This window comes from Bombina bombina, chromosome 6 (assembly GCF_027579735.1).
Source record: "Bombina bombina isolate aBomBom1 chromosome 6, aBomBom1.pri, whole genome shotgun sequence".
Taxonomy (NCBI): Eukaryota; Metazoa; Chordata; class Amphibia; order Anura; family Bombinatoridae; genus Bombina; species Bombina bombina.
In genome coordinates this window covers 597,840,974-597,868,341 of record NC_069504.1, presented here as the reverse complement: position 1 = coordinate 597,868,341, position 27,368 = coordinate 597,840,974, and the positions used below count along the sequence as shown (strand labels likewise).

The following is a 27,368-nucleotide window of genomic DNA, read 5'->3' as shown; positions in this document are numbered from 1 at the left end:
CATACCTATAAATAGTAAAACCAGAGAAACTGATAATTTTGCAGTGGTCTCTTAAATTTTTTTCTAGAGCTGTATATATTGTGAAATGAATAGTAATCTGTTTTGTAAGGAGCATAAACGTGAGAGCAAGATAAACGTTAGTAAGATAAAACTGTGTAAAGAAGATACCCAGACTGAAGGGGTCGCTAAGGTAAGAAAATATAGGCTGCAAAGGAAAAATGACTTACCAAGCATTAAAAGCGCTGCAGGATTCTGAAAGTTTTTGCATCAAGATGGCAGTGGCCAATCTCAGTACAGGAGCCCTCAACAAAGATGATCGTGGGACACGTTTAGAGGGAATGTCGGAGCGGCTACAGATAGCACTAAAGAAATGCAGATAAAAGGAAAAGAGAAAAATGGAAAGAAAGAAAGAAAGAAAGAAAGATGGTCACTCTCAGTGAATGAGTGACACTACAAAGACAGCAATAAGAGACAAATGTAAGATGGATATAGATATACAGTATATATACACACACACAATCACTAAAGCGCCCAATATATATGTTCTACTAAACCCTTATTGGTGGTCAGCGAGCTATTTTTCTTTTTCTAGTTGTACTGCTGGAAATGTAAGTAGAAAATGTAAAGCAAAGGAGCCTCCTGTATCGCAATGCTCCTGCAGTATTATAGTCAGCTCTAAATGGAGTAAAACGATTATGATATTGCTCAGTAATCTTAATACCTTATGAACTGCTCTAAATTAAGATTATTATATTATTTAATAAGCCACTTCAATTATTATTCTTTGACAGTCATAGTGTATTTTGTTCAGCAGTAAAACGGTAAATTCATAATGTTGCAACAATAGCTCATGGACCTCCAGTAGGGCAGTTAGAGCAATGCTCAGCAGACTATTACACCTCAGCTCTGCATGACAATCAGTACATTGCTCTGCTGTTTGACAGTCGGTACTTTGTTCATTAGTATGACAGTCGATACAAATGCAGTATTACATTACTCCGTAGCGTTACAACACTTTATTCAGCAGTGTGACAGTCTGCATGTCACCACTCATGACAGTGTTTACAGTAAAACAGACCATTGCTATGCAGTGCAATGATGTGCAGCAGAATATACATCACATTGCTAAGGAACATAACTGCAGCCAGAATGCCGTTCTTCACTGTGGCAGTCAGAACATCGTTATGCAGCAGTACAGGCTTTATAGCACAACTGTATTGTAATATTCAGTGTACTAAGCAGCAGAACACTCAGTCACTATATTGCTCTGCTCTTGCAGTTTACTGACAACTCCAGACAAACCACCGGAAGCCAAACTTTTTCAGTAAAGGTTTGTGAACTGCACTGAATCTGAAAGAGGAATCAAGCGTAGTTGAGGGAGGAGGAGAGCGAAGCACTGGGCTAAAGAAGGTTCCTCTTGCACAGCCTGTCAGGGCCCAGGGTCCGGCCTGGGTGGGTGGGGTGTGTGTTGAAGGGGGTGCATGGAGAAGGACATCTGGCTTCCTTTCCTGTAGTGGAGGCTCAGGGCTGGGGCAGCGGATCCAAGGGACAGGCTGACCATGGAAGATGTAAGTTACACATCATATTCTCTCTAGCTGCTTTTCAGGTCCCATTCAGCTATCAACGCCCATTAACTGTATGGGACAGCAAGCTTCTTGATATTGTTAGAGGGGCCTGAAATGTATTGCAGAAATCATCCAACTCCCTGACAGCTAAGGGCTTTCCCTCAAATACAGTTTACTACACTCTTCGGGCTGAAAATAAACAAGTTGCTAACTTTTGGGGATTTACACGATAACGATCTAATGTGTACTTTTTGGTAATGTGTACAGTCAGGTGGATGAAAAAGCTGAACTACCACATATTTGTGTTCCCTCAGACTAATCTCTTAGCTGACGCTGTGTGACAGTGTGACTGATAATATCTCCCTTGGTGCGTTAGGGGTTTATTACTATAAGCGGTAAACAAAGTGATGCACTTTTTTTCTCCCTGGTTTACTTCATATTTAAGTCTCATTGGTTCTTAAACAAAAAATATTGATGCAATCTTTAGACCCAATGTGCATAATTTAGATTTTGTCATAGCAACTTCTTTAACTCTCATGAAATAAGCAATAATGATGTTTTATTAAAGTTTTATGAATACATTAACCCTTAGTTTCTAGTTTGTGTGCACTGTTTTAGCATCCTTTTTCACCTAGGAGAGTTTGGTAAATACTTCCCTATTGCATTTTCCGTCTAGTGAGGAAAGTTAGTAAAGAAATGGTCACATAGGATGCTTGGGAGGGAGCTCATAGGAAATGATGCTTGATGTTTGCACTGTGCACCCAGGCTGAGCTCTTTCAACGTAAAGTTAATACAACAGCAGCTGTGTGGAATGTTTTTTTTTCCCCTTTGGTGCCTTACCCAGATTATGCTCTGAAATCAGAAATATTCCCTAACTCTTTAGATCTGTCCATGAAATTAGTGTTTTGTATTTTGTGGTCTCTAAAATAGTTTGTTCTTATCAACCTTCTAGAGCTCCCAAATGGATTTGTGTAACAAGACATACTCACTGTTAGTTTCATATTTCATTTAAACATATATAACTAGTTACAAATGGATTTGTGTAACAAGACATACTCACTGTTAGTTTCATATTTCATTTAAACATATATAACTAGTTACAAATGGATTTGTGTAACAAGACATACTCACTGTTAGTTTCATATTTCATTTAAACATATATAACTAGTTACAAATGGATTTGTGTAACAAGACATACTCACTGTTAGTTTCATATTTCATTTAAACATATATAACTAGTTACAAATGGATTTGTGTAACAAGACAAACTCACGGTTAGTTTCCTATTTCATTTAAACATATATAACTAGTTACAAATGGATTTGTGTAACAAGACATACTCACGGTTAGTTTCCTATTTCATTTAAACATATATAACTAGTTACAAATGGATTTGTGTAACAAGGCATACTCACTGTTAGTTTCATATTTCATTTAAACAAATATAACTAGTTACAAATGGATTTGTGTAACAAGGCATACTCACGGTTAGTTTCCTATTTCATTTAAACATATATAACTAGTTACAAATGGATTTGTGTAACAAGACATACTCACGGTTAGTTTCATATTTCATTTAAACAAATATAACTAGTTACAAATGGATTTGTGTAACAAGACATACTCACGGTTAGTTTCCTATTTCATTTAAACATATATAACTAGTTACAAATGGATTTGTGTAACAAGACATACTCACTGTTAGTTTCATATTTCATTTTAACAAATATAACTAGTTACAAATGGATTTGTGTAACAAGACATACTCACGGTTAGTTTCCTATTTCATTTAAACATATATAACTAGTTACAAATGGATTTGTGTAACAAGATATACTCACGGTTAGTTTCATATTTCATTTAAACATATATAACTAGTTACAAATGGATTTGTGTAACAAGACATACTCACGGTTAGTTTCATATTTCATTTAAACAAATATAACTAGTTACAAATGGATTTGTGTAACAAGACATACTCACGGTTAGTTTCATATTTCATTTAAACAAATATAACTAGTTACAAATGGATTTGTGTAACAAGACATACTCACGGTTAGTTTCCTATTTCATTTAAACATATATAACTAGTTACAAATGGATTTGTGTAACAAGACATACTCACGGTTAGTTTCCTATTTCATTTAAACAAATATAACTAGTTACAAATGGATTTGTGTAACAAGACATACTCACGGTTAGTTTCCTATTTCATTTAAACAAATATAACTAGTTACAAATGGATTTGTGTAACAAGACATACTCACGGTTAGTTTCATATTTCATTTAAACAAATATAACTAGTTACAAATGGATTTGTGTAACAAGACATACTCACGGTTAGTTTCATATTTCATTTAAACATATATAACTAGTTACAAATGGATTTGTGTAACAAGACATACTCACGGTTAGTTTCCTATTTCATTTAAACATATATAACTAGTTACAAATGGATTTGTGTAACAAGACATACTCACGGTTAGTTTCCTATTTCATTTAAACAAATATAACTAGTTACAAATGGATTTGTGTAACAAGACATACTCACGGTTAGTTTCCTATTTCATTTAAACATATATAACTAGTTACAAATGGATTTGTGTAACAAGGCATACTCACTGTTAGTTTCCTATTTCATTTAAACAAATATAACTAGTTACAAATGGATTTGTGTAACAAGGCATACTCACTGTTAGTTTCATATTTCATTTAAACATATATAACTAGTTACAAATGGATTTGTGTAACAAGACATACTCACGGTTAGTTTCCTATTTCATTTAAACAAATATAACTAGTTACAAATGGATTTGTGTAACAAGACATACTCACTGTTAGTTTCCTATTTCATTTAAACATATATAACTAGTTACAAATGGATTTGTGTAACAAGGCATACTCACTGTTAGTTTCCTATTTCATTTAAACATATATAACTAGTTACAAATGGATTTGTGTAACAAGGCATACTCACTGTTAGTTTCCTATTTCATTTAAACATATATAACTAGTTACAAATGGATTTGTGTAACAAGGCATACTCACTGTTAGTTTCATATTTCATTTAAACATATATAACTAGTTACAAATGGATTTGTGTAACAAGGCATACTCACTGTTAGTTTCATATTTCATTTAAACATATATAACTAGTTACAAATGGATTTGTGTAACAAGACATACTCACGGTTAGTTTCCTATTTCATTTAAACATATATAACTAGTTACAAATGGATTTGTGTAACAAGACATACTCACGGTTAGTTTCCTATTTCATTTAAACAAATATAACTAGTTACAAATGGATTTGTGTAACAAGGCATACTCACTGTTAGTTTCCTATTTCATTTAAACATATATAACTAGTTACAAATGGATTTGTGTAACAAGGCATACTCACTGTTAGTTTCATATTTCATTTAAACAAATATAACTAGTTACAAATGGATTTGTGTAACAGGACATACTCACTGTTAGTTTCCTATTTCATTTAAACATATATAACTAGTTACAAATGGATTTGTGTAACAAGACATACTCACTGTTAGTTTCCTATTTCATTTAAACAAATATAACTAGTTACAAATGGATTTGTGTAACAAGGCATACTCACTGTTAGTTTCTTATTTCATTTAAACAAATATAACTAGTTACAAATGGATTTGTGTAACAAGACATACTCACGGTTAGTTTCCTATTTCATTTAAACATATATAACTAGTTACAAATGGATTTGTGTAACAAGACATACTCACGGTTAGTTTCCTATTTCATTTAAACAAATATAACTAGTTACAAATGGATTTGTGTAACAAGACATACTCACGGTTAGTTTCCTATTTCATTTAAACAAATATAACTAGTTACAAATGGATTTGTGTAACAAGACATACTCACGGTTAGTTTCATATTTCATTTAAACAAATATAACTAGTTACAAATGGACTTGTGTAACAAGACATACTCACGGTTAGTTTCATATTTCATTTAAACATATATAACTAGTTACAAATGGATTTGTGTAACAAGACATACTCACGGTTAGTTTCCTATTTCATTTAAACATATATAACTAGTTACAAATGGATTTGTGTAACAAGACATACTCACGGTTAGTTTCCTATTTCATTTAAACAAATATAACTAGTTACAAATGGATTTGTGTAACAAGACATACTCACGGTTAGTTTCCTATTTCATTTAAACATATATAACTAGTTACAAATGGATTTGTGTAACAAGGCATACTCACTGTTAGTTTCCTATTTCATTTAAACAAATATAACTAGTTACAAATGGATTTGTGTAACAAGGCATACTCACTGTTAGTTTCATATTTCATTTAAACATATATAACTAGTTACAAATGGATTTGTGTAACAAGACATACTCACGGTTAGTTTCCTATTTCATTTAAACAAATATAACTAGTTACAAATGGATTTGTGTAACAAGACATACTCACTGTTAGTTTCCTATTTCATTTAAACATATATAACTAGTTACAAATGGATTTGTGTAACAAGGCATACTCACTGTTAGTTTCCTATTTCATTTAAACATATATAACTAGTTACAAATGGATTTGTGTAACAAGGCATACTCACTGTTAGTTTCATATTTCATTTAAACATATATAACTAGTTACAAATGGATTTGTGTAACAAGGCATACTCACTGTTAGTTTCATATTTCATTTAAACATATATAACTAGTTACAAATGGATTTGTGTAACAAGGCATACTCACTGTTAGTTTCATATTTCATTTAAACATATATAACTAGTTACAAATGGATTTGTGTAACAAGACATACTCACGGTTAGTTTCCTATTTCATTTAAACAAATATAACTAGTTACAAATGGATTTGTGTAACAAGGCATACTCACTGTTAGTTTCATATTTCATTTAAACATATATAACTAGTTACAAATGGATTTGTGTAACAAGGCATACTCACTGTTAGTTTCCTATTTCATTTAAACATATATAACTAGTTACAAATGGATTTGTGTAACAAGGCATACTCACTGTTAGTTTCATATTTCATTTAAACAAATATAACTAGTTACAAATGGATTTGTGTAACAGGACATACTCACTGTTAGTTTCCTATTTCATTTAAACATATATAACTAGTTACAAATGGATTTGTGTAACAAGACATACTCACTGTTAGTTTCCTATTTCATTTAAACAAATATAACTAGTTACAAATGGATTTGTGTAACAAGGCATACTCACTGTTAGTTTCCTATTAACTAGTTACATATATATGTATGATGCTGATAAAATGCACGTTTTTCCATATGAGCAGTCTTGTAGTTTAAAAGCAAACATGGTCAACATAATATGAACCAAATGTTTGTCCTAGAAGTTAAAAGGACATGAAACTTATCATGATTAAGATAGAGTATATCATTAAAAAAACAAACACACTTTTTATTTATTTTCTATTATCATATGTACTTTATTCTCTTGGTATCCTTTTTTGAAAAGTAGGCACAGTGGCATTCTTGCAAAACGACTGCCACATAGTGCTCCAGACACCTGCAAGCTTTCATACCTAGATATTCTCTTCAACAATAAATATCCTGAGTACAGATTCAATTGGAAAATAGAAGTAACTTGGACATTTGTAAAGCTGTATGCTTAAAGGTAAAGGAAACCCCATCATTTTCTTTCATGATTTGGATAGAACATGCAATTTAAAAAAAAAAAAAAAACTTTGCAATTTCTTCTATTAGAAAAAATGCTTCATTCTCTTGTTATCCTTTGCTGAAGGAACAGCATTGCACTACTGGAAGCTAGGTAAACACACCTGGTTAGCCAATCAGAAAAGACAAATGTGTACAGGCACCAATCAGCAGCTAGCTCCCTCTAGTGTAGCATATGTGTTATTCTTTTTCAACAAGGGATACCAAGAGAACGAAGCACATTTGAAAATAGAAGTGAAATTAAAAGTGTCTAAACATTACATGCTCTGTCAGAATCATCCAAGTTTATTTTTGACTTTCCTATCCCTTTAGTCTTAATTATGAAAGCAACACATTGTGTATCATGTCCCTTTAACACCAGGTGGTAGATTTACAACACTTTACCTTTTAAGAAGCCATGGCATCCTTTCCTGAAGTTGACCATTTAGTTATGTACACAATTACAAAATAAGTACATAGTTGGCAAAGCAGAGTAATTATTTCCATGCAAATTGCTGTAGGAACGTTGATGTAATATTTCACACCTTTACTTTATGTATTCACTAAAATAGTTGTAACTATGCTCAGTGAGGCAAGGCGTTGATCTACTTACATTGCATGTACCTAACATATTTTTAGCCTCACCACTTCCTGTCTCCATCTTGCTGTAATTATTAAATGAATCATGAAATATAGACAAGTTGGTGGTTTGCATGATTTTGCACATTGTGCTATATTTGTGAATAAGAATATTCAATTAATACAGGAAGAGATTTATTAACCCCTACTCTGCTGAGCCATTCGTTGCATTCAAAGGAAAAGTAAAGGCAAAATAAACTTTCATGAGTCAGAATTTGAAACAACTTTCCTATTTACTTCTATTATCAAATGTGCTTCTTCTCTTGATATCCTTTGTTGAAGGAGCAGCAATGCACTACAGGGAGCTCGCTGATGGTAGCTGCATATATGTTTTTTGTCATTGGAAAATTGAAATAGAGGAATCTGCTCTTTCAAGATATATGCCTGATCCCTCTATATTTTTGGGACAAGAATAGGAGTACCCCACCCTTCATGATTATATCTTGCATATGTTAAGCTATTACCAGATCTCTGATTGGAAAGAACCGCCAATGAAGCACTTCCCCAAATATTTGTTTTGTATGTGATTACTGTTCCCATAGTGAGGACCTGCATCCTGAGGGGTCATGTGACTAATCATCCCTCTTTTATAAAGGCGTCTTATGACATATTTGCTGGTACAACGGTACCATATTTAAAAAGATCACCTGCAGAAACAAAAAGGCATAAGGGGTCACATTCTTTTCTAAGTTGTGGGGGAGCTGAATGAGATAGGAACTTCATAAAATAGTTTGTCTCTCGAGTGTAGTACAGTGATGAAGTGTCCGTTTTAAGCCATTTCCCTGTTATGTGGCTTTATTGCACACATACATGATGAAATGACCGCACATTGCTGATTTCCCAGCATTGCATATACAGGACAAGAGAATTTCCTGGCTTTGTACTTTCAGTCATAACTTAACCTTCAGCTTTAAAGGGAAGTAAACACCTTGTAATTAAAAGACATTTCTGTTGCTGCAGTTGTTTTTCAATAGCCAAACTCCACCCACCTCTTGCCTTATTTGGTGGAACCAATATTGGACTTGACAACAAGGATAGCCACAGTCATCATACTGCTAGTAAAGTACGTTGTTTATCTGTTGTCATCAGCTAAAGCCAGTTAGGAACAGATATTGTAATGTTCCGTTAGTCCTGTAACGTTGTGGATCACAACTGCAGCCCTAGAATAATTTTGGTTTGTATGCCTTTAAGTACAATGGTTACTATGGAGCTGGCAATAGTAACGTTAGCAAAGGCAGGTTAATAAGATACGGCTAGATTACGAGTTTTGCGTTAGAGGCTATGCGGTGCTAATGAGCAGTTTATGCTCACTGCTCACTTACAGACAGCGCTGGTATTACGGGTTTTTACAAACCCGGCGTTAACCTCAGAAAAGTGATCGTAGAGCAAAATTTTGCTCCACATCTCACCTCAATACCAGCGCTGCTTACGTTAGCGGTGAGCTGGCTGAACGTGCTCATGCACGATTTCCCCATAGGTATCAACGGGGAGAGCCGGCTGAAAAAAAAAAACTAACACCTGCAAAAAAGCAGCGTTTAGCTCCTAACGCAGCCCCATTGATTCCTATGGGGAAATAAAAGTTATGTCTACACCTAACACCCTAACATGAACCCCGAGTTTCACACTTTGCTTTACTGTTTATCTCATAAGATTTTACTGAAATCTTGTAAGATGCGCTCTTCCATGCAAGTCCCAGGGCTAGCTCCCTGATTGGCTGTTTAAAGACCCTTTACAATGGGATGTGGCTAATGAGGAAATGTTGAGTTAAAATATCTTCTTTTTTACAGAGATGTTCAGGTAATATTTTCTAGTCAGCTTTTTATGGCTATGCTGTATCACTTTCAAGTGTTTCAACATTTAAGAATCATGTCCCTTTAATATGGAATTGACAGACAGATCTTTTCTGATGTGTTCCCATGTGAGAAAAAGATTTTGTATGTATTATACAGTACCATAATATAAAAAAAAAACATTTGTAAGGATTTTTGAAGAACTGTTGTTTTCGGAGATTCTAGTTACTAAAGTAATATGTTCTTTGTCACTAGAGTATACCTAAAATTACTGCACAATAAGGTGTTCCACAATAGCTAAGCATATGTAAAGAGGGTGTGGGGTAGTGGGTGTGGTGTGGGTGGGATCAGTAGTGGCAAGTAACATTTTGGACTGGCTAGTAGCTTAGGACTTGAAATTGAGCCCTGTGTGTGTGTGTGTATATATATATATATATATATATATATATATATATATATATATATTTATACATACACACATATATAGTACTGTGCAAAAGTCTTAGGCCACCATTATATTTGTTTTATTAGCAATGGTATAATCACATATATAATTATTTCTCAATCTTCTTATTAGAATACAATCAGAAAATGCAGGATATTTGTATGCAGTATTAAAAAAAAAAAAAAAAACAGCTTCTATAGGCTAAAGCGGCAAGTATTTAGTGTGACCTCCCCTTACACTTCATCATCAGCAAACAAACTGGATACTCAAGATGTGGTATTCAAGCTGTTCTAAAGACATTTGAAGAACCAGGAGAGGTCAAGGACAAAAAATGACTAAAAGGACAAGAAAACTTTTAAATATTTTATGAGAAGTTTCTCAGAGTTTCCTCTTTGAGAGACCGGAAGAAATCCAGCAAGGACCTGGCTCAGCATCTGGCATCTTCATCTGGATAATACGTTGACCCTTCTACAGTCCGAAGAAGCTTGATCAGGAATGGCCTTTATGAAAGGGTAGCAGCCAAGATACCACTGTTTCAGAAAGGAAAAGGCTAAGATATGCTAAAGTTTACACAAATTGGAATGAAGATCAGTGGAAAAGAGTATTATGGAGTGACAAATCCAAGTTTGAAATTTTTGGGTCCAATCGTTGACAATATGTGAGAAGAAGAGTTGGAGAGAGATGGAAGAATGAGTGCTTCAGTGAAACATGTTGGAGTGTCTGTCCTGGTTTGAGCTGCATTTCTGCCAGTGGTGTTGGCAAAATTGTCCTAATCGATCATTCATGGGATCAAGAATGGTGAAAAGTACAGACAGATTCCTCCTGGAATGCGCCTAATTGGGAATGGTTTTATTTTTCAGCATGATAATGATCCCAAGCACACTGCTAATGTAGTGAAATTATATTTGGAGAGAAAAACAGCTGATAAAACACTGAGAGTTATTATCTGGCCTCCACAGAGTCCAGACCTGAATATTATAGAGGCAGTATGGAATCACCTGGACAGAAAAAAATAAAATAAAAGAAAACCTAAATATAAAGAAGAACTCTTGGAAGTGCTGAAAGAAGCCTGGTATAATGTACCAGAAGATTACTTCAGAAAACATCAGGACAGTCTCCCCAAAAGAGTTCAAGATGTGCTTAGTGCCAAGGGAAGTCACACTAAATACTGACTTTTGCCTGAAGAAAGCCATTTTGTTCTGAAAATTGTGTTTTTCTATAGTTTGTGTACATATTTCTTCTACTAGATACAACGAGTCCACGGATTCATCCTTACTTGTGGTATATTATCCTCCTGCTAACATGAAGTTGCAAAGAGCACCACAGCAGAGCTGTATATATAGCTCCTCCCTTCTCTCCACCCCCAGCCATTCTCTTTGCTTATACTAAGTAATAGGAAGAGGTAAAGTGAAAGAGGTGTTAAAATGATAGTTTTTATTTTCTTCAAGCAAGATTTTGTTATTTTAAATGGCACCGGTGAGTGCTATTTTTTCTCAGGCAGCAGATGGATGAAGATTTCTGCTTGGAGACTGATGATCTTAGCAATTGTCACTAAGATACAGAGAAGTTCCCACAGAATGGCTGAGGAGTACTTGAGAAGCTTCAGTGTGGGGAACGTTTTTTTCATGCTACAAGCATTGAGGTATGTTCAGTCATTTTTTTCTGGAGAGACTGTGTTATTTCAGAACTGGCTGACAGTATTCCCATAAGGGAAGGGGTAAGCAGTAATCCTACATGTGATAGAAGGGTATTACTGGGCCCTTTATGTTATGGGCTGAAAATGGTTGACACTGATAACATAATGTTTTTTGAGCAAATCAATTTTGTGTTTAGAGGGCAACTTAACGTTTTTGTGTGCAAACGTTTTAATGTTTTGATGGCACTGGAGGGTTTCACATGGCTTTCAATAACAGGTTGGGTATATGAAAACCCACATGGCTAGGTTCTAGACCGCTTTACAGCGGTTTTTACTAGGCAGAGAAACATCGATATAGATGGGCAGGGCCTAATTTTGCGCCTCAGATGCGCAGTTGAATTTCCTATGCAAGCAGCAAGCGCCAGCTCCAGTGGGCCTAAACTGAATGATTTGGCCTAAACGAAGTGATAGAGTGATTTAACAGACCCCTGAGGGCAGGGGGTTAATTTGTTAATTTTATAACGTTTTTGAGTAACGTTTTTTTTTCATTAAGGGTTAAGCATTCCTTACTTGTGGTGCAATCTTAGCTGGCAAGATAAGGCACATATATCCTAAAATTGTGATAATTATACAATTTTAGAGCAGTTTTGCAGAAATTGTACGCTTTTTTACTCTGAAAGGCGCAGTACCGTTTTTCAGATTGTTGTTTTTTTTTTCACTAAATAAAGTGTTTTCAAGACTGTTTTTGGTCATTACTAGTCTGTTTCAACATATCTGACATTGAGGAAAGTCAATGTTCTATGGGTTTAGAAGCCATTGTGGAACCCCCACTAAAAATGTGTCCCTCATGTACTGAAAGGGCCTTACATTGCAAAGAACATATTTTAGGTGATAAAAGTATGTCTCAGGATGATTCTCAGTCTGTAGAGAACCAGGTTATGCCATCCAATTCTCCCCAAGTGTCACAACCTTTAACGCCCGCTCAAGCGACGCCTAGTACTTCTAGTGCTTTCACCCTGCAAGATATGGCTGTAGTTATGTCTACTACCCTTACAGAGGTATTATCTAAAGCTTTCAGGTTTACAGGGTAAGCGCAGCAGGTCAGGTATTAGAGTAAATGCTGAGCCCTCTGATGCTTTATTGGCCATCTCCGATGTACCCTCACAGTGTTCTGATTTGGGGGTGGGGAGGGGAATTTTGCACAATCCAAGTCAGTCTGGAGACCTAACCAGACCTGGAGTAAAGGTAAACAGGCCAAGAAGCCCGCTGCTGCTACCAAGACAGCATGAAGGGGCAGCCCCCGATCCGGGACCGGATCTAGTAGGGGGCAGACTTTCTCTCTTCGCTCAGGCTTGGGCAAGGGACGTTCAGGATCCCTGGGCATTAGAAATCGTGACCCAGGGGTATCGACTAGAATTCAAGGATTTTCTCCCAAGAGGGAGATTTCATCTTTCACGTTTGTCTGTAGACCAGACAAAAAGAGAGGCGTTCTTACGCTGTGTAAAAGACCTATATACCATGGGTGTAATCTGCCCAGTTCCAAAACTAGAACAGGGGCAGGGATTTTACTCAAATCTGTTCGTGGTTCCCAAAAAAGAGGGAACCTTCAGACCGATTTTAGATCTCAAATGCCTGAACAAATTTCTCAGAGTCCCATCGTTCAAGATGGATACCATTCAAACTATTTTACCAATGATCCAGGAGGGTCAATATATGACTACCGTGGACTTAAAGGATGCGTATCTTCACATTCCTATCCACAGAGATCATCACCAGTTTCTCAGGTTCGCCTTCCTGGACAAACACTACCAGTTTGTGGCCCTTCCTTTCGGGTTGGCCACAGCTCCCAGAATCTTCACAAAGGTGCTAGGGTCCATTCTGGCGGTTCTAAGGGCGCGGGGCATAGCAGTGGCGCCCTATCTGGATGATATTTTGATTCAGGCGTCAACTTACCAGCTAACCAAATCTCACACCGACATTGTGCTGGCTTTTCTAAGAACTCACGGGTGGAAGGTGAATATACAAAAGTGTTCACTAGTTCCACTGACAAGAGTTCCATTCCTAGGAACTCTGATAGACTCGGTAGACATGAAAATATTTCTGACGGAGGTCAGAAAGTCAAAGATCTTAACTACTTGCCGGGCACTTCGGTCCACTCCTCGGCCATCAGTGGCGCAGTGTATGGAGGTCATTGTATTAATGGTAGCGGCAATGGACATCGTTCCGTTTGCTCGCTTACATCTCAGACCACTGCAGCTGTGCATGCTCAGACAGTGGAATAGGGATTATGTGGATTTATCTCCTCAGATAAATCTGGATCTAGAGACCAGAGACTCTCTTCTTTGGTGGTTGTCACAGGATCATCTGTCCCAGGGAATGTGCTTCCGCAGACCAGCATGGGTCATAGTGACGATGGACGTCAGCCTCTTGGGCTGGGGTGCAGTCTGGAATTCACTGAAGGCTCAGGGTGTTTGGACTCTGGAGGACTCCCTACTACCAATCAATATTCTGGAACTGAGAGCAATATTCAACGCACTTCAAGCGTGGCCTCAGTTGGCTTTGGCCAAATTCATAAGGTTCCAGTCGGACAATATCACGACTGTAGCATATATCAATCATCAAGGGGGAACAAAGAGTTCTCTAGCGATGATAGAGGTTTCCAAGATAATTCGATAAGCAGAGGCACACTCTTGCCATCTATCAGCAATCTACATCCCAGGAGTGGAGAACTGGGAAGCGGATTTTCTAAGTCGTCAGACTTTTCATCCGGGGGAGTGGGATGAGGTGTTTGCGACATTAATTCATCAATGGGGCACACCCGAATTGGATCTGATGGCATCTCGTCAGAATGCCAAACTTCCTTGTTACGGATCCAGATGAAGGGATCAAGCAGTACAGATAGATGCTCTAGCAGTACCTTGGTCGTTCAACCTGGCTTATGTGTTTCCTCCCTTTCTTCTCCTGCCTCGTCTGATTGCCAGAATCAAACAGGAGAGGGCTTCGGTAATCTTGATAGCGCCTGCGTGGCCACGCAGGACTTGGTATGCAGATCTAGTGGAAATGTCATCTCTGCCACCGTGGAAACTGCCACTGAGATGGGACCTTCTCATTCAAGGTCCGTTCCAACATCCAAATCTAAATTCTCTGCAGCTGACTGCCTGGAGATTGAACGCTTGATTTTATATAATCGGGGATTCTCTGAGTCAGTTATTGTCTTGATAAAGGTCCCTGAGGACCGAAACGCATTGGCTATACACTGGTATTGCAGCTCAGAATATATCTGGTGAGTAGAATACTGTTGTTGTCATTCTAAAGTGATTTTATTGCACTATGTCTATTTTCTGTACACTTTTTTAGGTACAGGAGGATATCCTATTACATTTGATAACCTTTTAAGAAGAGGAACATCAACCCAGCACTTTCTACACTCACATTTGGAATACTTGGAATTATATACACATTTTTTTTGGAGCAATTTGGACTTTATTTATTTCACCAGGATTTTGAATCCTTTTTTATGACACATTTTTTATGACACACACTTTTTAGGTGTACACCTCACGAGAATTATTCACTATCACATATATTATATTCCTTCCATATGGGTTGCTGATCACAACTCATATATTTTTTATATATTTTTATTTATTTTTTCATCTTTTCAAAAAATATTTAATATATTTTATATTTTTTACATTTTTTCACCTTTTTGATTTTTACACCAACTTTGGACATATTATCATTTTTATTATTTTTTTTTTTTTGGATATTAACCTTGAACATTTGCTTTGGACATTTTGGTATGGGACTTAAACACTTGTATGTTACATAGGACATAACTTCTTGGACATTGTATGGGGCAATCCATTAGATTGTTGAATCTATTTTTAACTGTATTTTTAACTGTCAGTTTATGTTAATAAAATGTTTGTTTAATACATTTTAATATCACATCCTATATATATATATATTTTGTTTTTAATCTTTTACCTTTTAAGTACTTTTTCACATGGCTTTATATATATTCTTTGTGTAACACAATATTATATATTAACCTTTATGTATACACATTCCTAGTCGTGGACACCATCTTTAGCAACCCAACCCTCATCTGAGGGTAGTGTAGCGCTGTATCTTGGCATTTCTTTTTACTCTTAACTTTTGGAGTCTGGTTGGGAGACTCCGCCTATATCAGATATAGCTTGTATGGTATTATTGTGGCGCTGATAGATATACATTCATTTGTGCCACTGAGATGGGACCTTCTCATTCAAGGTCCGTTCCAACATCCAAATCTAAATTCTCTGCAGCTGACTGCCTGGAGATTGAACGCTTGATTTTATATAATCGGGGATTCTCTGAGTCAGTTATTGATACCTTGATTCAGGCTCGGAAGCCTGTTACTAGGAAAATTTACCATAAGATATGGCGTAAATATCTTTATTGGTGCAAATCCAAAGGCTACTCATGGAGTAGGGTTAGGATTCCTAGGATTTTGTCATTTCTCCAAGAAGGATTGGAGAAGGGATTATCGTCTAGTTCCTTATTTTCTGCTTTGTCAATTTTACTACACAAGCGTCTGGCCGATGTCCCAGACGTTCAGTCCTTTCGTCAGGCTTTAGTCAGAATCAAGCCTGTATTTAAACCTGTTGCTCCGCCATGGAGTTTGAATTTAGTTCTAAATGTTCTTCAAGGGGTTCCGTTTCAACCTATGCATTCCATAGATATTAAGCTTTTATCTTGCAAAGTTTTGTTTTTAGTTGCTATCTCTTCTGCTCAAAGAGTTTCTGAGCTTTCTGCATTACAATGCAACTCTCCTTATCTTATATTCCATTCTGATAAGGTGGTTTTGCGTACTAAACCTGGATTCCTTCCTAAGGTTGTTTCAAATAAGAATATTAATCAGGAAATTGTTGTTCCTTCTCTATGTCCTAATCCTTCTTCTAAGAAGGAGTGTCTGTTACATAATCTGGACGTGGTTCGTGCCTTGAAGTTTTACTTACAAGCGACCAAGGATTTCCGTCAAACATTTTCTCTATTTGTTGTTTATTCTGGAAAGCGTAGGGGTCAAAAAGCTACAGCTACCTCTCTTTCTTTTTGGCTGAAAAGCATCATCCGTTTGGCATACGAGACTGCTGGACAGCAGCCTCCTGAAAAGATCACAGCTCATTCTACTAGAGCGGTGGCTTCCACATGGGCTTTTAAAAACAATGCTTCTGTTGAACAAATTTGTAAGGCTGCGACTTGGTCCTCCCTTCATACTTTTTCCAAATTTTCCAATTTTTTGCATCTTCTGAGGCTGTTTTTGGGAGAAAAGTTCTTCAAGCAGTGGTGCCTTCAGTTGTGTCTTGTCCCTCCCGTTCATCCATGTCCTGTAGCTTTGGTATTGTATCCCACAAGTAAGGATGAATCCATGGACTCGTCGTATCTAGTAGACGAAAAGGAAATTTATGCTTACCTGATAAATTGATTTCTTCTACGATACGATGAGTCCACGGCCCTCCCTGTCATATTAGACAGATTATATTTTTATATTTAAAACTTCAGTCACCTCTGCACCTTTTAGCTTTTCTTTTCTCTTCCTATACCTTCGGTCGAATGACTGGGGGTGGAGAGAAGGGAGGAGCTATATATACAGCTCTGCTGTGGTGCTCTTTGCCACTTCCTGTTAGCAGGAGGATAATATCCCACAAGTAAGGATGAATCCATGGACTTGTCGTATCGTAGAAGAAATCAATTTATCAGGTAAGCATAAATTTCTTTTTAAACTTTAATGATTCAGATACAGCATGCGATTTTTAACATTTTTCCAATTTACTTGTATTATGTAATGTGCTCTGTTGCTTTAATATCCTCTGATGAAAAGCAACCTAGTTAGGTTTAGGAGCAGCAATGCACTACTGGGAGATAGCTGCTGATTGGTAGCTGTACATATATGCCTATTGTTCAGCTAGCTCCCAGTAGTGCATTGCTTCTCTTTTAACAAAGCATACGAAGAGAATGAAGCAAATTACATAATATATTGTACAATGGAAAGTTGTTTAAAATTGTTTGTTCTATCTGAATCATGAAAGAAATGTGGGTTTCTCGTCCCCTTTTTAACCCCTTAACGACATACGTCGTACAGGGTACGTCTTGCACAAACTGGTCTTTAAAGACCAGCGATGTACCCTGTACGACGTTGGGGTTGAAAGTGGCTGGAAGCGGCTTCCAGCCGCTTTCCGGTTATTACATTTTTCCCCATTCGATGCAAAGAGAGCCACTCTGTGTCCCTCTCTGCACCAGACATCGATGGTCACAATTGTTGGTGGGTGGGAGCCGACGTGGGAGGCGGGTGGGCGGCCATCGATGGCTTGCTGAGTGCAAAGGTGGGCGGGATCGTGGGCGGGGTAGGTGGAAGGCGCGCACGGACGTGCGCGCGTGCACTGGGGAGGCGGGCGGGCGCGTGCACGGGGAGGGAGGGGGTGGGAACCATTACACTATGGAACAGTATGTGTAAATTTAGAGGGAGAGAGGGGGAATAAAAATTTTATTATAAATAATCAAAGTGATCTGGGAGGGGTGGGGGTTTAGTCTTTGGGTGGAAGAACCTACACTACAGAAAAGTGGGGGGGGAAATAAAAAAATATATATTTTTTTGTAAACTAGGTACTGGCAGACAGCTGCCAGTACCCAAGATGGCTCCCAATAATGTAGAGGGGGAGGGTTATAGAGCTGTTTAGGGTGGATCAGGGAGGTTTGGGGCTAAGGGGGATCCTACACAGCAGCATATGTAAATATGCTAAAAAAATAATAAAAAAAATTAAAAGATACCTTTTATTTTAGTACTGGCAGACTTTCTGCCAGTACTTAAGATGGAGGGGACAATTGTGGGGTAGGGGAGGGAAGAGTGCTGTTTGGGAGGGATCAGGGGGTCTGATGTGTCAGGTGGGAGGCTGATCTCTACACTAAAGCTAAAATTAACAATGCAAGCTCCCTACAAGATCCCTAATTAACCCCTTCACTGCTAGACATAATATATGTGTGATGTGCAGCGGCATTTAGCAGCCTTCTAATTACCAAAAAGCATCGCCAAAGCCATATATGTCTGCTATTTCTGAACAAAGGGGATCCCAGAGAAGCATTTACAACCATTTGTGCCATAATTGCACAAGCTGTTTGTAAATAATTTCAGTGAGAAACCTAAAATTTTTAGTTTTTTTTAAATTTGATCGCACTTGTCGGTGAAATGGTGGCATTAAATATACCAAAATGGGCCTAGATCAATACTTTGGGTTGTCTACTACACTACACTAAAGCTAAAATTAACTGTACAAGCTCCCTACATGCTCCCTAATTAACCCCTTCACTGCTGGGCATAAAACATGTGTGGTGCGCAGTGGCATTTAGCAGCCTTCTAATTACCAAAAAGCAATGCCAAAGCCATATAAATCTGCTATTTCTGAACAAAGGGGATCCCAGAGAAGCATTTACAACCATTTATGCCATAATTACACAAGCTGTTTGTAAATAATTTCTGTGAGAAACCTAAAGTTTGTGAAAAAATTTGTGAAAAAGTGAACAATTTTTTTTTATTTGATCACATTTGGCGGTGAAATGGTGGCATGAAATATACCAAAATGGGCCCAGATCAATACTTTGGGATGTCTTCTAAAAAAAAATATATATGCATGTCAAGGGATATTCAGGTATTCCTGACAGATATCAGGGTTCCAATTAACTAGCGCTCATTTTGAAAAAAAGTGGTTTGGAAATAGCAAAGTGCTACTTGTATTTATTGTCCTATAACTTGCAAAAAAAGCAAAGAACATGTAAACATTGGGTATTTCTAAACTCAGGACAAAATTTAGAAACTTTTTTTTTTGTTTTTTGGTGATTGTAGATGTGTAGATGTGTAACAGATTTCTGGGGTCAAAGTTAGAAAAAGTGTGTTTTTTTCCATTTTTATAATATTTTTATAATATTTTATAATATTTTTAATTATAAATTATAAGATATGATCAAAATAATGGTATCTTTAGGAAGTCCATTTAGTGGCGAGAAAAATGGTATATAATATGTGTGGGTACAGTAAATGAGTAAGAGGAAAATTACAGCTAAACACAAACACCGCAGAAATGTAAAAATAGCCCTGGTCCTTAAGGGAAAGAAATTGAAAATGGCCTTGGTCCTTAAGGGGTTAAGCGTGACTTGGGGATCATTTACTACTGAAAAATATAAGATAAGCTTGTTGAAGGATTTGATTTTGCAAGTTTTGCAATTTTTTTGATAAACAGCATTCAAGTTTTCCTAGGGAATTAGGATTTTTATATTTAATTTGCAATTAATAGAATATGTTTTTCAAGTGTTTAACTCCTTCACTACTGGGAACTTAAGAGAAAAAACTTTCTCAAAGTATTTGAGAATTGTTAGCATTTCTGCTATCACTCTGTTTAAAGGGATTTGAAAGTCAAAATTAAAGGGATATGAAAACCCAAATATTTTCTTTCATGATTCAGATAGAGCATACAAATTTAAGCAACTTTTTGAGTTACTTCTATTATCAATTTTTCTTTGTTCTCTTGGTATCTTTATTTAAAAAAGCAAGAATATAAGCTTAGGAGCTGGCCCATTTTTGTTCAGCAACCTCCTAAGCTTACATTCCTGAAAACATGAAAAATCATTTTTATTCAATACTAATATTTTATAATGGTTTTAAATATGTATTTACTGTAAATATTTCACATTCCAGTGTTCTTCACATAGGGAAATATGTTCTAAGAAAAAGATATTCCTATATAAATCTGTGTACAGTCGTACCTCGGAGATATTGCGGGATCGGTTTCAGAACAATTAAGTGAGTCAAACTAATTTTTTCCCCCAGTGCATATAAAAGTTATATTTACACTATACTGTAGTCTGTTAAAGGGACACTGAAACTCACTTTTTTCTTTCATGATTCAGATAGAACATACCATTTTAAGCAACTTTCTAATTTACTTCTATTATCAATTTTTCTTTGTTCTCTTGCTATCTTTATTTGAAAAATAAGGCATCTAAGCTAAGGAGCCAGCAAAAATTTGGTTCAGTACCATGGACAGCACTTGTTTATTGGTGCTGTCCAATCAGCAAGGACAACCCAGGTTGTTCACAAAAAATGGGCCGGCATCTAAACTTACATTCAGGCTTTTCAAATAAACATACCAAGAGAATGAAGAAAATTTGATAATCTGAATCACAAAAGAAAAAATCTGGGTTCAGTGTCCCTTTAATGAGCCTCCTCCATGTTTCACTGTTGAGATGGTTTTCTTTTCTTTGAAAGTTGTGATTTATCAAAACGCTATACTTTTGTTTTGTCTCTCGGAAGGACTGTGGCTTGTAAGCAAACTTTGTAACAGCCCATTGGAAGCAACATGTCAGAGTTTGTTAAACAGCTCTGATTAAGGATAAAGCATTTAAAGGAGATGTGGAATTGGCTCAATACAGTTTGAATATAACTGCTATGTTTTGTTAAAACACACAGGATGGACAATCCCAATATACTTTATATATGTTATCTTTTTGGATGATGAACTAACCTTGCTTAAGAACTGAAGTTAACAATCCGGTATGAGCAATGGACGATATTTGCCTATTTAAATATGCTATAAGGTCTTAAAGGGACATGTTTAGTACTTATGTGTAAAGTGTTTAAGTAAATTGTTTCAATAAGCACGTAAATGTACTTATATGTATAGATATATTAATTACCATTTCACATGGGAATTCACTTGTGTCTGGGAGATGCATGTATATGATCAATAAAAGAACTTATGGCTTAATGCTAAAAGAGTGCTGATTTCTCTTACTTTAGGAAAGAGGTTTAATCATACCTCTTTCATTTATCTCTCTTTTTTTAAAGGTTGTTATTTTGAGGGTCTGCACCAATAATCATTTGAATAAGGTAAATAATCTTAACCATTTGTGTATAGATTATAACCCAGGACTACACCCTCCCCCTGCCCCTACAATTATATATATATATATATATATATATATATATATATATACAGGGGTGGAAGAAGAATATCACTATAGTTTACTAGTCAGGGGTTAAAAGCAGGGTGGATTGATTTAAATCACTAGTCAGTAAAACCAATTTTAACTGCTTTAAATCATGGTTTTCATTTTGGAGGTGAACTATCTCCAGTTTAATTGGTTAATCATTCATATTTGATCAACCTTTCACTTGTACTTTATTGAAAAGATAAACATAATAATTACATCAATAATAACAATTTAAATAGTTTTATTTAATTAAAACAATAACATTTTTCATTGTTAATGCTTGCCCCTCTCACATAGATTTGCAGGGGAGCAATGGCATCAAAGGGACAGTAAAGTCAAAATAAAAGATTAATGATTCCGAAAGAACGTTTTCTTTTAACAATTTTCCAATTGACTTCTCTTATCTAATTTGCATTGTTCTTTTGGTATCCATTGTTGAAAAGCTTGCATAGGTAGGCTCAGAAGCAATGCACTACTGTGAGCTAGCTGCTTGTCACTATCTCACCCAATAAAATTGCAAAGACCAGGAGAAGGAAAAGAGAGGGAGTATACTTTGTGACCAACTTCAGTTCTCAGTATAGGGAGATTTGTAGAATTGTAAAGAAACACTTTCAACTTCTGGCTGCAGATGATGGCTTAAAGGGACATAATACTCATATGCTAAATCACTTTAAACTGATGCAGTATAACTGTAAAAAGCTGATAGGAAAATATCCCCTGAGCATCTCTATGTAAAAAAGGAAGATATTTTACCTCACAATCTCCTCAGCTCAGCAGAGTAAGTTCTGTGTAAAATGTTATACTCAGCTGTTGCTCAGCTGCAGGTAAAAAAAAATAAAAAATGAAGAAATGAACAGCAGCTAATCAGCATAAACAGTGCTGAGGTCATTAACTCTTTTACTGTGATCTCTTTACTTTGACTTAACTCTCATGAGATTTCATAGTAAGCTGAATAGGGAAATAATATGAGAGTGCACGAGGCTCATCCCCTAAGATGTCCCGGGACATACACAATAAAATGCTGCTTAGAAATCCTTTACAATGGGAGGTGGCTACTGAGGAACTTTTGAGGTAAAATATCTTTCTTTTTTACATAGAGATGTTCAGGAGATATTTTCTTTTCTTTTTTTTATTTTTTTATTTTATTTTCAAATTTCTTTTATTGAGATAATAAGTGCAGTACAAAAACAAAAAGCAACAAGATAGGGTTACACAGTAGATATTTTCTAATCAGCTTTTTACAGCTATACTGCATCACTTTCAAGTGTTTAAACATTTGGGTATTATGGCCCTTTAATTAAAATTGTTGACAATAGGTTACAATGTTCTTACAGGAGAAGTAAAACATTGGGTAATTTTGCATCTCCTTCTTGTCTTAGTAAGCCAGTAAGACAGGCCCAAAGTTCGTGGCTACAACATAAAGGAATGTTCAAGTGTGGTAGGAGGCGATGCAGACCATGTGACTATGCCCTCGTCTCTGACACTTTTTCCTCAATGACTACAGGAGACACCTTTAGGATAGAATCATGTCTCAACTGTACCGCTTCATATGTGGTTTATGTTAGCACATGCATTAACTGTAAAATACAGTATGTAGGATTAACAACAAATTATGTCAATTCTCGCATCAGGAACCATTTGTCAACTATAGGTGCGGGAGAGGCCACTACCCCTCTTGTCCAGCATTTTGCCAGGAAACATAATAAATCTTTGGCTACCCTTCAATGGCAGGCCATTGAGAAAGTATCTACTCCCCCCAGAGGAGGTGATAGAGACAAGATGCTGGGCAAGAGGGAGATGTTTTGGATTTTCAAACTTGGCACTAGGGTCCCTCATGGAATGAATTCCAAATTTGATTTGATTAATTATTGGAAATAACATCTTTTTTCCGAAAATCAATAATGTGTATTGAGAACATTTTTTGTTTCACCTTATACATATACATATATATTTATGTTTGTATGTCATATATTACATTATTTCATACAGAAGTTTAGTAATGTATCTATTTATGCATTTTTTCTCATTGGTTCCACTTTTAAAAAACAGAATTTATGCTTACCTGATAAATTTCTTTCTCCTACGGTGTGTCCGGTCCACGGCTTCATCCTTACTTGTGGGAATATTCTCTTCCCCAACAGGAAATGGCAAAGAGAGCACAGCAAAAGCTGCCCATATAGCCCCCCCCTCTGGCTCCGCCACCCAGTCATTCGACCGACGGTTAGGAGAAAAAGGAGAAACCATAGGGTGCCGTGGTGACTGTAGTGTATAGAAAGAAAAAAATTGAAACCTGACTAAAAAGCCAGGGCGGGCCGTGGACCGGACACACCATAGGAGAAAGAAATTTATCAGGTAAGCATAAATTCTGTTTTCTCCTACATTGGTGTGTCCGGTCCACGGCTTCATCCTTACTTGTGGGAACCAATACCAAAGCTTTAGGATACGGATGAAGGGAGGGAACAAGTCAGGTTACCTAAACGGAAGGCACCACGGCTTGCAAAACCTTTCTCCCAAAAATAGCCTCCGAAGAAGCATAAGTATCGAATTTGTAAAATTTAGCAAAAGTGTGCAGAGAAGACCAAGTCGCTGCCTTACATATCTGATCAACAGAAGCCTCATTCTTGAAGGCCCATGTGGAAGCCACAGCTCTAGTAGAGTGAGCTGTAATTCGTTCAGGAGGCTGCCGTCCGGCAGTCTCATAAGCCAATCGGATGATGCTTTTCAGCCAAAAAGAAAAAGAGGTAGCAGTAGCTTTCTGTCCTCTCCTCTTACCAGAATAAACGACAAACAAAGATGAAGTCTGTCTGAAATCCTTTGTTGCATCTAAATAGAATTTTAAAGCACGGACCACATCTAAATTGTGTAACAAACGTTCCTTCATTGAAACTGGATTCGGACACAGAGAAGGAACAACTATTTCCTGGTTAATATTCCTGTTGGAAACCACTTTTGGAAGAAAAACAGGTTTGGTACGCAAAACAACCTTATCTGCATGGAATACCAGATAGGGTGGATCACACTGCAAAGCAGACAATTCAGAAACTCTTCTAGCAGAAGAAATAGCAACCAAAAACAGAACTTTCCAAGATAGTAACTTAATATCTATGGAATGTAAAGGTTCAAACGGAACCCCTTGAATAACTGAAAGAACTAAATTTAGACTCCATGGAGGAGTCATGGGTCTGTAAACAGGCTTGATTCTGACTAAGGCCTGTACAAAAGTTTGTACATCTGGCACTGCTGCCAGGCGTTTGTGTAACAAAACAGACAAAGCAGATATCTGTCCTTTTAGAGAACTCGCTGACAACCCTTTATCCAAACCCTCTTGGAGAAAGGAAAGAATCTTAGGAATTTTAATTTTACTCCAAGAAAATCCCTTGGATTCACACCAACAGATATATTTTTTCCATATTTTATGGTAAATTTTCCTAGTCACAGGTTTTCTGGCTTGGACCAGAGTATCTATAACTGAATCTGAAAACCCACGCTTAGATAAAATCAAGCGTTCAATTTCCAAGCAGTCAGCTGCAGAGAGACTAGATTTGGATGTTCGAATGGACCTTGTACTAGAAGATCCTGTCTCAAAGGTAGCTTCCATGGTGGAGCCGATGACATATTCACCAGGTCTGCATACCAAGTCCTGCGTGGCCACGCAGGAGCTATCAGAATCACAGAGGCCTTCTCCTGTTTGATCCTGGCTACGAGTCTGGGAAGGAGAGGAAACGGTGGAAACACATAAGCTAGGTTGAACGACCAAGGCGCCACTAATGCATCCACCAGTGTCACCTTGGGATCCCTGGATCTGGACACGTAGCGAGGAACCTTGAAGTTCTGACGAGACGCCATCAGATCCATGTCTGGAATGCCCCATAATTGAGGTAACTGGGCAAAAACCTCCGGGTGGAGTTCCCACTCCCCCGGATGGAAAGTCTGACGACTCAAATAATCCGCCTCCCAGTTGTCTACTCCTGGGATGTGAATTGCAGATAGATGGCAGGAGTGATCCTCCGCCCATTTGATGATCTTGGATACCTCTCTTATCGCCAAGGAACTCTTTGTCCCCCCCTGATGATTGATGTAAGCTACAGTCGTCATGTTGTCCAACTGAAATCTTATGAATCCGGCCTTCGCTAGTTGAGGCCAAGCCCGGAGCGCATTGAATATCGCTCTCAGTTCCTGAATGTTTATAGGGAGAAGAGACTCTTCCCGAGACCATAGACCCTGAGCTTTCAGGGAGTCCCAGACCGCGCCCCAGCCTAATAGACTGGCGTCGGTCGTGACAATGACCCACTCTGGTCTGCGGAAACTCATTCCCTGAGACAGGTGATCCTGAGTCAACCACCAACGGAGTAAGTCTCTGGTTAACTGGTCTACTTGAATCTGGGGAGACAAGTCTGCATAATCCCCATTCCACTGTTTGAGCATGCACAGTTGCAATGGTCTTAGATGAATTCGAGCAAAAGGAACCACGTCCATTGCTGCAACCATTAGACCTATTACTTCCATGCACTGAGCTATGGAAGGCTGAGGAATAGATTGAAGAACTTGACAAGCGTTGACAACCTCTGTCAGAAAAATCTTCATTTCTACAGAATCAAATATTTTTCCCAGAAAGGGAACCCTTGTAGACGGGGACAGGGAACTCTTTTCCACGTTCACCTTCCACCCGTGAGACCTGAGAAAAGCTAATACAATTTCTGTATGAGCCCTTGATCTGGAAAGGGACGACGCCTGGATTAGGATGTCGTCTAGGTAAGGTGCCACTGCAATGCCCCTCGGTCTTAGAACCGCTAGAAGGGACCCTAGCACCTTTGTGAAAATTCTGGGAGCAGTGGCTAAACCAAATGGAAGAGCCATGAACTGGTAATGTTTGTCCAGAAAGGTGAACCTTAGGAACTGATGATGATCTTTGTGGATAGGAATATGTAGGTACGCATCCTTTAAGTCCACGGTAGTCATGTATTGACCCTCCTGGATTGTTGGTAAAATCGTTCGAATGGTTTCCATTTTGAACGATGGAACTCTGAGGAATTTGTTTAGAATTTTTAAATCCAGAATTGGTCTGAAAGTTCCCTCTTTTTTGGGAACTACAAACAGGTTTGAGTAAAACCCCTGACCTTGTTCCACTGTTGGAACTGGGTGTATCACTCCCATCTTTAATAGATCTCCTACGCAATGTAAGAATGCCTGTCTCTTTATCTGGTTTGAAGATAAGCGAGACATGTGGAACCTTCCCCTTGGCGGGAGTTCCTTGAACTCTAGAAGATAACCCTGAGAGACTATTTCTAGTGCCCAGGGATCCTGAACATCTCTTGCCCAAGCCTGAGCAAAGAGAGAAAGTCTGCCCCCTACTAGATCCGGTCCCGGATCGGGGGCTACCCCTTCATGCTGTCTTGGTAGCAGCAGCAGGCTTCTTGGCCTGTTTACCCTTGTTCCAGCCTTGCATTGGTTTCCATGCTGGCTTAGCCTGGGAAGCGTTATCCTCTTGTCTAGAGGCTGCAGAGTTAGGCGACGGTCCGTTCCTGAAGTTGCAAAAGGAACGAAAATTAGATTTGTTCTTATCCTT

The 27,368-nt window shown here is 37.4% G+C and overlaps 1 protein-coding gene across 1 annotated transcript in view; it reads left to right on the top strand.

The window, feature by feature from the left end:
- Positions 1-1,384: 1,384 nt before the first annotated feature.
- Positions 1,385-27,368, top strand: part of PLEKHO2 (pleckstrin homology domain containing O2) — a 177,183-nt gene continuing 151,199 nt past the window's right edge. The window contains exon 1 of the mRNA XM_053717588.1: positions 1,385-1,568. Coding sequence (XP_053573563.1) covers positions 1,560-1,568 — 9 coding nt within the window. The 5' untranslated portion in view covers positions 1,385-1,559. The remainder of the gene's footprint in view (positions 1,569-27,368) is intronic.